A 13,411-nucleotide genomic window follows, 5' to 3' on the forward strand; every position below is an offset into this window, starting at 1 on the left:
TGAACCATGTGTGAAATGTTTTACAGGGTCTTGATGCTGGTAGAGTCATTCATAGTTGCACTGGATTGTGTTTATGTAAAATATAAGTTCTTGAACTACCTAACTTAAAACTTTGACTATGCAAGGTAAAATTATTTCTATGTGTTTCTGTGGATTATTTGCCCATTGAGAACTGAACTAATGTTTGATATAAATGATTCAGACATTTGGATCATTTTGTGCAAGAGCAGATGGTTAAGAAAGAGCTGCCATGGTATGGAAATAAATGATGGGCTCTGTTACAAACTATAGCTGAAGTTTAAAGTCTATGACTTCTGCTCCTTCTTAGTTTTGCAAATGGATCTGTGCACTTTTAAGACATGTTTTTCATTCATATTTCCTTAATACATTTTCAGCTGAGCCTCATATAAGAATCTTCTTTGGTGAGATAAATCAAACTGTGCTATTGTAAGTGTTGCTTTTGTCCTGGAGATCCTTGGTACCGTCACTGGGAGCTGCCCTTCCTGATGGTTATGATCACATATTTTGTCCCACAGTTTAATCTTCTAAAAGTTTTTTTTTTCCTGAGGTGATTGTTTTAAACACAGTTTAAATCATGGAAGTAGTTTAATAAAAGAAAATCTCAACTAGACAATTTCTAACAAAGCAGTAACTGACCTTGCCAATAGAAAAATGGGAGCACCCTCAGCTGTTCTTCATTTCCCACTGGAAATGATGATCGACAGAGCTGTATTTGGATATTTTCCCTGTGCACTCATGCTGACATTGTGCAAACTGTCTCTAGAGTTGGCTGTTTTCTTCCAGTGATGGTGAGGGGTTCAGCTCTCTTCATGCACCACTTCCTGCCCCTCTGACAGCATCAGGGGTGCTTGTGATCTGCACCCATTTCTTGGTGACAGAATTTATGAATGAGGTCAGTCCACAGGCATTAGTTAATCAAATGTCTGAGCACTGTCAACTGCAACTAGAATTCATTTGACTTTAGAGAGGTTTTATAAGAAAGTCTTAGGAGTCTTCTGGGCCAGCTGATATCCACCCACTGCTGACAAAACAAAACAAAGCTTACAAAGCAGTGAAAATTTCTCTAGAGCTGACATGATATCAGATTTTACAGCCTTTGCAATCTAGAAATAGTTTGGGTTTTCCCTTGATGTTTTTAAAATAGTGTTTAGATATTGTCCTCCATACCCTTGTAAGAATGTGGTGTGGGGCAGATGCTTTATATATAACGTGAGAGTTAAGCTTGGGAAAAAATAGCATTGTTGGAAAATTTTGCTGAAGAAAAGATGTGTCTGCCTCTGTCTTAAGCAGCAAAAGCTTTAGGAGCATGTGGTCATAAGAAGTTCTTTAATTAAAATCAGCTATATTCTGGCATGCAAGTTCATGTGCTAAAGCACATCCATATGGACATAATACCTTTTTACAACTGGCTTGTTTCTGTAGCCCAGAGATTTACAATACTTATGTTTTTAAGATTTCAGTCTTCAAATATGTGTTCAATTCTTGTGGGCTTTTTGAAGTTAGATGCTCATTTTAGGTGCTTGAAGCTTTTACGTAATGTTCATGTAGTGGACAGTAACTTTTTCTGCCATCATTTTTAATCCTGTTAATGAAATTGAAACTTGTTTAGGAATATGGTTTTGTAACAAATCAGAGAATTAATTTTCTTGTATACATTGAGTTGTAAGCTGTTTAAGCTTCTTCAATTCCTTCAGTTGATATTGGATAGTGTCTGCACTTCTCTTGCTGCTCAAAGGTTACAGAAAGCAATCATTTTCAATTTATGGGTCTTCTGATATATTTTATTAACTTCAAAATTGTTTCAAGATACCTTTCTAGAGTATTTTTTCTTAATTGATGTAAAGCAAATGATTATAAAAATCACTGCCAATTTTCAGTATCATCCAGCGAATTTTAGTAAGTACTGTTTTTTCACTGAGCAGATTGGTTGTTAAGGAAAAGATTGTGTTTCGTCTTCCAACAGCTCCTGATTTTAAATTTAAAATAAATTGACCTATATCTAAATGGAAAAAAAGAGACTTGATATATGGGAAACTACTTGAATTAAATGCTCATTTTGACATTTTGCCAGTCGTGGGAATTTGCACATGCTCTGGGCTGAGTTAAAATATTAAAACAAAAATACAGAAACAGAGGAAAGTTTAAGCTTGACTTTGTAAGTTGTCATATGCATAATAGCAAACATGTGGTTTCGCTGTTCTTCACTTTCCTTGTATAACTTAATAGTATGTCTGAAAGCAAAGGCATTTTGATACAGCTCTGTGTTACTTGGCATTGCAGAATTCTCCTACTTTTTCCATTAGTCTCAAATTATCCTCTCCCTTGTAACACAGCACTTCTGGGTGATATCCATAAGGGAGGAAAATTAGAGCTGAACGGATGGATTCTATTTCATTTGTTACTGATTTCATGACAGATAATACCTTGCTAGAAAACTATAGGGTCACACAGAATTACTTCTTGCTCATTTCTAAGTAATTTAATTGACATAACTTTGAGGGAAAAGGTTTGTGGTATAAGAGGGGTTTTTATATTACTCTGTTAAAGAATATCTTTTGGCTTAGTGTTCATTACAGATTTAGCTGAACTGAGTAATTACAAAATTTTAAACATTTTTGTGCTTTATTTTTTTTTTCTGTAGCTTCTCATTACTGATTTTATTGTTTCTAAGCAAAACAGCTGTGATCTTTTCTGGTTTTGAGGGTTTTCCCCCCCCTCCTTAGAGAGTACCCAAAGGCATGATGGTATGCGAGACAGATTAAAGTAATGTCTAGCTTTGAATACATGAGTGAATTAGTAGCATATTAACACCTTACAAGTCAAAGAAATGGCAGCTGAATTTGGATTTTAGGAGAAAGTATTTGATTTGTGTTAATTAAAACACTGTGGAAAGTAATCCAAATAAATACATTGGATACAAAAGATTTTGAGACAGGTTGAGCATCTCTGACCTTACAGTTAAGGTGGTAAAGTTCAGTAGAGACATAACTGACTCTGTCAGCCCCTGAGAAATTTAATTAATCCTTGACACTTCTAACTTGCAACTTTATTTATTTTTTAATACTTTCAGTCGCTCCTCACCCTTAATATGGGAGCAGAAGAGGTACAAGCCCTCTCTCACTGCCCTTCATTTTTTCAGTGCAGTCTATAAGAATTTTCAACACCTGTTATAATGATTCTTTTTCTTGACTACAAAGGAGAAATTGTAGGGACTTCTCAAGTTTGTTTGGAATTGTTGGTTCTTGGTAACTGGGAAGGGGCTGAAGTGCAAGTGTACTCGGGGGGGGAGGGGGAGTTGCTTTTTGGGTTTGTTTTGGAGTTTTGGTTGTGGGGTTTTTTTTCTCCCCAGTCCCTCATGAGGACTATAGTTGTCTGTTAATGTTCAGTGTGATGATACAGTAATTTAAAAAATTATATTGAATCTGTTGACAGCTCCATATATTTTGCATTGTACTTTTTGAGAGGAAAATGGAAAAGATTTTTGTTTGAAACTGCCAATATATTTATGCTGATACTTTCCTCTGTTCATCCCTGAAATAATTTATTTGGCACCATGGCACCCGAGTTTGTTTTGTTACGTGCTACATGTTACTCACCCCTGCCACACTATTAACTTCTGTGAGCTGATACGTGCAGTTTTGGTGTTTTCATGTTAGCCTTTGTTTCCTTTTCAGGAGAACTGCCTCACAGATGACATTGGCATATCTAGGTGGAAGGAGCAGGTTTTCCTGTCGCACAGTGCCTTGCTGGCCAAGAGCTGCCAGGCTGCAATGGAGCTAGCAAAGCACAGCCCTGAGATCCAGGACATGGCATTCCAGTATGGGAAGCATATGTCTATGAGTCATAAGGTACACCTTTTTCTTTTGTTCTAGGAGCTTAAATATAGAAGGAAAGGCTTGTAAGATGTGTTGCTCATGAGCTCTGTTGTATACTGCATGACTTATACTGTAGACTTTAGCCAGCAGGTGAGCGTTGAGAAATTTGACTGCTGTATGGAGTGAGATGTTTGCAGAAACTGTTAGTATGAACAGAGCTTGTGAACTACCAAAATCACACTCTTGGCAATGGAGCTCATTATGTTAAAGTCTCTGTTAACTTCCTTCTAGCACATCTTTCTGCAGCAGCTTAAAACTCTGCCTTCTCTGTTCCTTTTTTATTCCTAAATCCACTGTTCCATTAATAGGAGTTGCAGGAGGAAACATGCCATAGAATATGTTGAATTGGAAGGGATCCACAAGGATCATCGAGTCCAACTCCCAGCCCTGCACAGAACCATCCCCAAGAGTCACACCCTGTGCCTGAGAGCATCATCCAAACACTTCTGAACACTCTCAGGCTTGGTGCTGTGACCACTTCCCTGGGGAGCCTGTTCCAGTGCCAAACTACTTTCTGGGTGAAAAACCTTTTCTAGTGTCCAACCTAAACCTCCCCTGGCACAACTTCAGGCCATTCCTTCAGGCCCTGTCACTGGTCACAACAGAGAAGAGATCAGTGCCTGCTGCTCCTGTTCCCCTCACGAGGATGTTGAAGACTGCAATGAGGTCTCCCCTCAGTCTCCCCCAGGCTGAACAGACCAGGTGACCTCAGCCATTCCTCATACGGCTTCCCCTCAAGGCCCTTCATCGTCTTTGTAGCCTCATTTAGACACTCTCCAATAGTTTCATGCCTTTCTTATATTGTGGCACCCAGAACTGCCCCCAGCACTCGAGGTGAGGCCGCCCCAGAGCAGAGCAGAGCAGGACAATCCCCTCCCTTGCCCAGCTGGTCATGCTGAGCTTGGTGGCCCCCAGGACACCGCTGGTCCTCCTGGCTGCCAGGGCACTGCTGACTCAGGCTCAACTTGTCATCAGCCAGGATCTCCAGGACCCTTTCTGCAGCACTGCTTTCCAGCCTCTCATTGCCCAGTCTGTACATAATGTCTTGGGTCTTGGCTGCTGGCATGCAGAGATTTATGCTGTGAGGCTCAATTGTCTGCAGCAGTACAGACTGAGCCATATCCCCTCTGAATAACCTGCTGTGGAGGGAACTTCCATAGAGGGCAGCTAGAAGATGAGGAGGTTGGTCACCATATCTGGACAGGAGCATCCTACACCTCTACAGCAGCAGGATTTCCTGGACAAGGTCTTTGACCTCCAGTAGAAGACATTGAGTCTGCAGCTGGAATTAGTCCAGAAGAAAACACAGATCTGCTTCTGCTATATTGCATCACTTGTGAGGTTAGATGTAGCTTGAGACAGGCAGACAAACCTCCCATCTGCTTCAGCTGAGTTGATTTATGCAGTTTCTAGTTCCTACAAGAGAAGGAAGTGGTTTTATAAAGCACAGTTTTACTGCCACAGGAATGCCACTATATGCTATTACTAGGTACAATTCTACCAGTAAATTACTTCAAGTGCAGTAATATCCTTAATATTTTGTATATGCTTTAATATTAATATATTCACTATTGACACATAGTTGTGTATTAAGGATTTCATAATTTTCGTAGAAAGCTCCTAGCTATGTAGCATTTGCTTTGTCAGAAGGAAGGTCATACTGTATCTGCTTCCTCAGGTACTCAAAAGTAGAATGTAGTACTCTGCACAGATGAAAACCTGATCTTCTTTCCACAAAAGACTTTCATTCTTCCACATTCTTCTTTCCACAAAAGACTGGATCATTCTCTCCTTTACATTTTTTATGTTCCTTGACCACTCCACAGTCTCCTACCTGGCTGTGTTCCATGGCTTGCCCAGCTCTGCAAGCTGTCCTTTATCTGTGTCTTTGCAGACTCTCTTGCTTCTCTTTACCATATCTTTCCACCACTGCAAGGCTTTCAACATCTTTCTGTCCCTCCCCCAAACTTGAAAAAGTGCAACCAGAGTACAAGTGTCAAAGAAGGAAGTGGTGAGTAGGTGTAGAATCAGGATGTGGACCTCAATTTGAGGAGGGGGTGGATACGTATAGACTGTTCCTGGGAACTGAATGTGTGTGTGTGTTCTTCTTTTCCAGCTACATTCGGACCTGCAGCCATTTGTTAAAGAAACTTCCAGTGACACCATGGCCTTCAGTTTAAATTCTGCTCCTGCAATCCTTCATCAGGAATTCCGTGGAAGGGAGGCATGGCTTAAACAGATTAGAGAGGTAAAATAAAGCACTGTTTAGAATTTCCTGGTTTTGCCATTTGTTTATTTCTTCCTATCTATACTTTCAATCTGCACAGGAACTTAGAAATTAACAAAAGGTTTCCCTATGCTCTGTGGTGCTTAATACCTCTCTCATCCACACTTCAAACAAGGGGAAATGTAGGGACCTGAGAGTCATGCTCTGTCAGACTTTTGTATATCAGTGTAACAGGCAGATTCATTTGCGTGGAGCATATGTGTGTTCCTCTGCACTGCTTGTGCAGTCCCACGTCTTAGTAAAGCTACTTTCACTGGCAGCTTAAAGTAGAGAACTTCAACCATCACTGTAGTTGAAAGGTAGGCACACATTTCCTTCTGCCAAAATTATGCTGGGAATAATTTTCAGTGGAAGGGGAAAGATCTGTGGAGCTTGGCTTTCTGACCACCACAAAATAATTTTGAGATCTAGCGGTCTGGTATCCTTGTTCTTAATTCTCTTATTTACCTATTTTTATTTCTAATTTTTACATGAGGAAGGCATTAAGAATAAAATAACTACGTGGTAACTGCCATGTACCACAGCAGGGTTCAAGTCCATTAATAGCTCCCTGGATGTTGCTGAAGGACAAATAGATAACTGTAGAAGACATCAAGAAGGGCAAGGGGGAGGGGGAAGCACCAAAATGGCCAAAATTAAGCATTCTGTTAAGTTCCCACATCAGTTGGACATGTTTTGTCTGTCTAAACAGTGAAGACTGCCATTTGGAAATTCATGCGTGTTGTTTTACAGTTTGTTAGAAAGGCTGCTGCCTTCAATAAGAAGCTGGCTCTGTGCAAGCAAATTCATTCAAGATGTGCTTGCTGATGGCTCCTTTCTCTGCTGGTTTGAAAGCAGGAATCAGGTGCAGGATGTGGAATATAAACCTCTGCCTAGTTCTGTCTTCACATACTGCAAGCAAGAGGCATGGTCTCTTCAGCTGTGAGATTTTGGGAAGTGTATGCAGAATCTACAGTTGTATAGAGTGGGGGATCTTAAAATTAAGCAATCCCATTGCCACTTTGAAATTAGGGACTAGTGGTTCATAAAGCATTATGAGGATTTTTGGAATTTAACAGTCACAACACAAGGCTCATATGCGAGTTGAATGTAAATGGATTTGGAGTATTGCAGTTGGAGAATAATGGCATTTCCACAGCACAGTGTATAAAAGCTCTGAAACAGTTTCCCATCTGCAGAATCAAGAGGAGGTTGCAGGACTCCAGGAGTGCCGTCTGTCTGCTTACTAAATTTTCATACCAAAAATGGGCATTATGGAAACAATGAAGCAGTTCTGTCTGAAAAGGGTGGGCGTGCCAAGTGACATGCACTATGCAAAAGTATTTGCTATCTACTAGTACAGCTGTACTTCATACATTTATTTATTATACACATACTTTATACGTGGTATTTACTATGCTGCCACTACTACCAACTACAACATGGAACACCTAGTCCAGGAGCCTTTATTGACTTGTGCTGGTTTAGAGAGGAAAGTTGTCTTTGATTAACTACATGCTCTTTGAGATATCACCCACAGTCACATTGACTATGTGACATTCAGTGTAGGCCAAGAACTCAAACCAGAGATTTCCTCATATTGGCAGTGCTTGTAAGGGTGCACTCATAAGCCACCCTCTCAAGCAATGCCATTTGTATGGTTTTAATAGGTAAAGCACATGCAGTGCACTCAGGCCTTCTGAGAAGCTTAACCAGTTGAGCAAGTCTGATGTAAAAGGTAAAAAAAGCCATCTGTGTGTCTGAGATGAGGGTCAGAAAAAGATAGAGAGCCAAAGTACTACTGTGAGGGTAAAAAAAGAAAAAAAAGAAAAAACAAACAAACAAAACAAAACAACAACAACAACAACAACAAAAAAACAAACAAACAAACAAAAAAAACAGTGTTGCAGTCGTAGTAAAAAGAAGGCTTAGGAGACAGATTGTATGAGGTTGCTGCCTGGAGGAGCACAACAGCCATTGACTTGAACGCTTGACAGGAGCAGATCATGAGAAAACATTCTTGCTGTTGATGGTAATGAGAATAAGCACAGGAGGAGGCACACTGAGCACACCTTTCCTGCTATTGCTGCAGCTGAAAAGCATCTTCCTCAAGCATGTTGTCAGATTCTCTGCTGCAGTGTGAATCTGCATATAGGCAGCCACTTGTTAAGGAATATGTACAATATAACTACTAGATGTATTTTGAAGAAGCTGTAAGATCCAATCAGGTGAATAAAAATTGACAAATCAAAGAAGATGGGAATATACAAATAAGGAAGCAGTAATTGGCAGTGGTTTTGCTACTCCCAAATGCTATCAGACTGTCTTCTTAACATGCATTCCAGAAAAGCTGGCTCCTGAGAAGACTAAAGAGAGAAGCAAAGGGGTTTTGTGGATCAATCCCCTTTATCCTTCAGAGCAATCAGTTCTCTTAGCTACTGTTCTCCTTCATGTTCAGTTTGTTTAGTCTCTCATCAGTTCTTTTCTCTATTTATATTTCCTCCTTTACAAAAATTAATTTGTTTTTTCAAGTCTGGGTGCTTGCCACATAGTGTTCCTCTTCAGTGCAGGTCTCAGTTCTTCTCATTATCCCAGCTGGTCTGCTCCTTTGGGCTGATCTCTGTCCCCACAGAGGACATGGAGAGGTAGCGGTCCTAATCAACATCTTTTCAGGAGACACATTGCAGAAGAATTGAGATTTGGGGTCTTCCCTTGAGGAAGCTAGAGAGAAAGAAACAGGTTATTTTTTTCCCCTCAATTAATCTGGAAAAAGAAGAGCTGGAGTTGGATGAAGTGATAATGGCACATCCAGATCAGATCTCAGGGGAGGGTTTTCAGTTTGGTTAAGTGCTAGTGCTCTGGTTCTGTCAGAGCACAAGTGAGAAGGACATCTTCTACATCATTATGTGACAAAATTCAGAAAGTTGGACAGCATATTTGCCTGCATCTGGGCAATAAGAAATTTAAAATTTGTTTGTATTTCTTTCTGAATGTATTAGGAATTACAGGTTGTATTTATCTGTCGCTTACTCAAAAGGTGATGCTGATACTTAAATCAAAAGCGCCTCCACCCTGGTAACAGCTCTGACAGGGTCCAGCAGCCCCTTTTGGGAGCTCTAGACTATTGCCTCATGCAAGCCTGTGTAAGTATACAGAAAGTTCTCTTTAAAGGAAGTAAATCCTGTTATTGCTGATAGCAAGTAGAGTTTATTACAGAATCTCATGGGAGAGATTAATTAATGCAAACAGCAAGATTTCTTAAGACCTAAACATTTTGGATTCACCAAATGTTTAACTACAAGTCATAATAAAAAAGCCTAAAAATTACACAGAGTATCTGCAACTCTCATCTGAAACAGAGCCATGTTGTGTAAGCTGGTAACACATTTGGTTGTATTTTAGGGTTTTCTGTATCAGATTCCTAAAGAAAGTAAGTTATGTTCAAAGTAGTAGCTCATTTAATTGCATTTTTATTCTTGCAACTCTGGTTTGTAATATGTAGTGTCTGATAAAAAAATCTCTTTCTTTTTAAGGCACAAGGAAAAGGAAACATTGTGGACTATAAGAAGGTTGGTAAATTATATTTATATCTCATTTTTAATATTTTTTAAAATATTTTCAAGAATATTCTTGACAGCTGAGAGATACTTCCTTATTAAAGCTAGGTTGTAAGGTGTATGTGTGTATATGAAGGGAGGGAGAATGGCTCCTGCAATTTCTTGATTTTAAAAAGCCATTAATAGACAGCTGTACTGTAACTATACAATGTAGCTATTTAATAATAGTAATTTAATAATGTATCTAATAATAGTAATTTAATAATATAGTTATTGAATAATTATCTTTACTGTCATTTCTCTCACTTACTTACCCAAACTCAATTTTCAAACCAGGCTTCTGAAGGCTTTTGCTGTCTTTTTTTTCCTGGAGTCATTTGCAGGTTAGATCCTATCAGTGGTCTCTCTCTATTGGTAGAGTACTGCTAAAGTTTTTTTTTAATCTCTCCTTTGTTCCATGCCATCTGTTAAAAATATACACATACAATAATTTGGTTTCTTCCAGTCCCCATTGCAACTTCTAGCTTTACAGAACTGTATTTGCTACTTCTCTATAATAAAAGCAGACCAGAACTAAGTAGCTTTACTGGAAGTAGCTGGGACACCTTGAAACTCTTAAAGGGCTGCAGGAGATGGCTGACAAGGTTTCCCTGGTTAAATATTGAAGCACAGTATGCTTGTGGTAGATAGAGGTGACACTGTGTCCCCAGCTCACTGAGCATGAGCCTGACTGGTTCTGAGTCTTAAGCAGATGATGAAGTCCAGCTGGTTATCTCCAGCTTCAGTGGGAAATAATATATAAATCTATATAAATAAATATATATAAATTACTGAGCCACGTGTATGATTGAGAATTGCTTCTTGAAGTGGGGCCTGAAGAGTGTTACAGCTGTGACTGATTGCTGCTCATATGGAAGGCTAACACACAAGTACAGGTCAGATTATTGTAATTATTCTGTATTAACAAAAATTGGTATTTGGATTATTAAAAAACCTCTCTGCCCTTCCTTCCTCTTAGAATGGCAGAGGGATCTCAACTTACTTTGCCATTTAAAATCATTGTGCTTTTAGGTTGTTCTCTACACCAGTCACAGTTGTATCAGTTTTCTTTCTTCTAAATCACCACTGAGCACAACAAATTTATTCTTCAGATGTGTCTTGAGGATACTCCTGTGAATGTTTAGGCTAGGTTACTTTTGCAAGTCCAGAATGAGTTTTCTCCTTTTAATTGTTATAATTGTAATCCACAATTGTCATTTCCACAAATCCACACAGTGTAATTTCCATACTTTGAAAAGAAAAGGCAAAGGGGAAAGAAAAGCATCTAAATTTGCTTTACTAAATCAAATATTTGTCAGCCTATTCTGTATTTTGACTGAAATTGTTTCAGATCTTGGATCCTTCACATGAAATTTAAAAACTTACATTATGCTTAAGAAACTTGGACACTTGAATAAAAGGTAAAGAAAGAGAGAAAGCCCTTCAAGTTTTGTATTTTGAGCAATTGACTTCTGCCAGAAAGCACATGATTTTTGCTGGTTTTGGGTAATTATCTCCTGCACAAGCACAGATATTATGAGGTGAATGATAGTGAAAAATGGTGCATGATTCTTGTGAGTTCAAACAACTTCTGGCTCTTTCTTTTTTTTAGAGGCCAGTTTCAAAAGCCTGGGCTATCGTATCCCTCTTTTCTATGTTTGTTGGTTTAAAATAGAAGTGGTCATTACTTATATCTATGCTAAATGAACTCAGGAACCTGTAGCTGTCCCCAGCAGAATAACTTGACCAGCACATGCACACAGCCAGTTAGAGGGTATGTTGTGCTGTACAAATTAGTATTTATTTTTTTGCTTTTTCCTGTGTCCTCTTTCCTCTTCCATCACCAGAGTCAGTGCTTTGCACATTGCTCAGTCTTTTCTTTTCAGCATCACAGTCGCTTCTCATCTTTCTATTCAGTTGAGACAGTTACTTTAACATTCCTAATCAAAACTGGGAGCTTGTGTCTCTTCGAGCCTTCAAAATATCTCCTCTTTAGTTTTGTAAAAGCGGAGATCACCAAAACTAGCTGTAGAACTTTTGAAAAATTTGATTATTTTTCTTCTCTTAGTTTTTATTATGAACTTCAGTGCCACTTAATTGAGATAAAAATATTATTTCTTAGTTAAACTCATGTATGCAAAAACTTAAGAAAGTTTTACCTTGCTTGCTGCACTTTCAATTAAAATAATGAAAATACATTTGAGAAATTGAGGTCCACACATTTAACATGCCTTCTTAAAAGGCAAAAGTTTTATTTCAATTTTGAGACTGCTTAAGAATTCTGAATTGTTCTTTTGGTGCATGTTATATTAAAATGGTACCCCTGGTTTTTTCACTGACAAACAAATACCTGCATCATACTAGCAAGTTTGGTCAGGTCTCTGACACAAATATGGAAGTGAAATGCTTTATATTAATTTGATTAGGTCTGAGACTGCCAGGTCAATAAGGTCGCTATGTTTTGCAAAATTTTTTAGGGATTTTTCATCTCAGCTTTGTTGAATCTTTTTATCAGAAAGATTTTTGATATTGTCTGTGTTCTGAATATATATTTAGTCACATTAGTGTCTGAGTGTTTTACTCTGTTTTTTCCTATGCTATCACACCGCATCCAGACAAATTATTGATCCATTGTTGTGGTGTTTGAAAGTCTCTTCCAGAGATGAAAAAAATGTTTCAGCTGTTTTTGTGGTGTTTCTCAGATAAAACAAGGGAAAGTACCAATGTAAGGGACAAATTTCCTGTATGTGATTGAAAGAAACAGCAACTTTCCTGTCTCCCTCATTTGTATGTAGCAAAAATCTCAGACTTTTTAAAATCAAGAAGCTTTTATCCATGTTACACATACCTTGCGTGCAAGATAAGCTGTGTAACTCTAAACAACAAATTGAGATTCTCAGTTTAATTGTTACCACCTGATAATATTGATTAAAAACTCTCTGCTAAAGCTGACGCCTTAATGGTGCTTGGCATTGTACAGGCTTGTTAAAAGAGTGTAAGAAAGGCCCAACTAGTAGCAGAAATGAGTAAGCTAGGAGTAATTCTTCTTTTCTGGCCATGGCTCTAAAAAAATTATAATACTAAATAAAGAAATAAATCTTGTATTTTGCAGCTGATGACTGTGCTATGCAATGATTTGTTACTTTTCTAAATGCAATATCCAGAAAAGATAAAGTCAAGTGCGAGAGAGGACATAGCAGTTTTTTGGTTTTTTTTTAATTACTGTAGCCTTGTCCATTTGCTCTGCTGTCTCTTATAGAGGCCTTTCATCCAAACTGGAATGGAAAGTATGGCATAGTCTGGCATGGAATGCTATGACATACTTTCTTAGTTTGTGTATGAAATATTGTGCACTACATCAACACCAGGAGCTGAGTTTGTACAGTGCTGGAAGGCATGAGTCAGGATGGGGTGGATCCAGCTGTTCATACACTGCATGGCACTAAAGTCTTGACTTCCCAGATGGTGGGAAAGAGAGAGAGAAGAAAATCGGGAAAGGTCACATTTGTTTACAAGGAGGTTTCTCAGTGGTAGCCTACTGCCATGCTGCTGATAAATAACAATAGCACAGTGCCAGCCAGAGGTGCCAGCCCCAGCCAGAGGTGCAGGCTGCCCTTGCCCACCCCACTGCCGGCTGGCACGGCGAGTGCGGC

At 38.8% G+C, this 13,411-nt stretch overlaps 1 protein-coding gene across 1 annotated transcript in view; it reads left to right on the forward strand.

The window, feature by feature from the left end:
- PDSS2 (decaprenyl diphosphate synthase subunit 2) overlaps positions 1 to 13,411 on the forward strand; it is a 111,759-nt gene that overhangs the window by 90,250 nt on the left and 8,098 nt on the right. Inside the window, exons 5-7 of the mRNA XM_041414879.1 lie at positions 3,696 to 3,869; positions 6,013 to 6,144; positions 9,696 to 9,731. Coding sequence (XP_041270813.1) covers positions 3,696 to 3,869; positions 6,013 to 6,144; positions 9,696 to 9,731 — 342 coding nt within the window. The remainder of the gene's footprint in view (positions 1 to 3,695; positions 3,870 to 6,012; positions 6,145 to 9,695; positions 9,732 to 13,411) is intronic.

Source organism: Onychostruthus taczanowskii, unplaced genomic scaffold (assembly GCF_017590055.1).
Source record: "Onychostruthus taczanowskii isolate IOZ18803 unplaced genomic scaffold, ASM1759005v1 scaffold48, whole genome shotgun sequence".
Taxonomy (NCBI): domain Eukaryota; kingdom Metazoa; phylum Chordata; class Aves; order Passeriformes; family Passeridae; genus Onychostruthus; species Onychostruthus taczanowskii.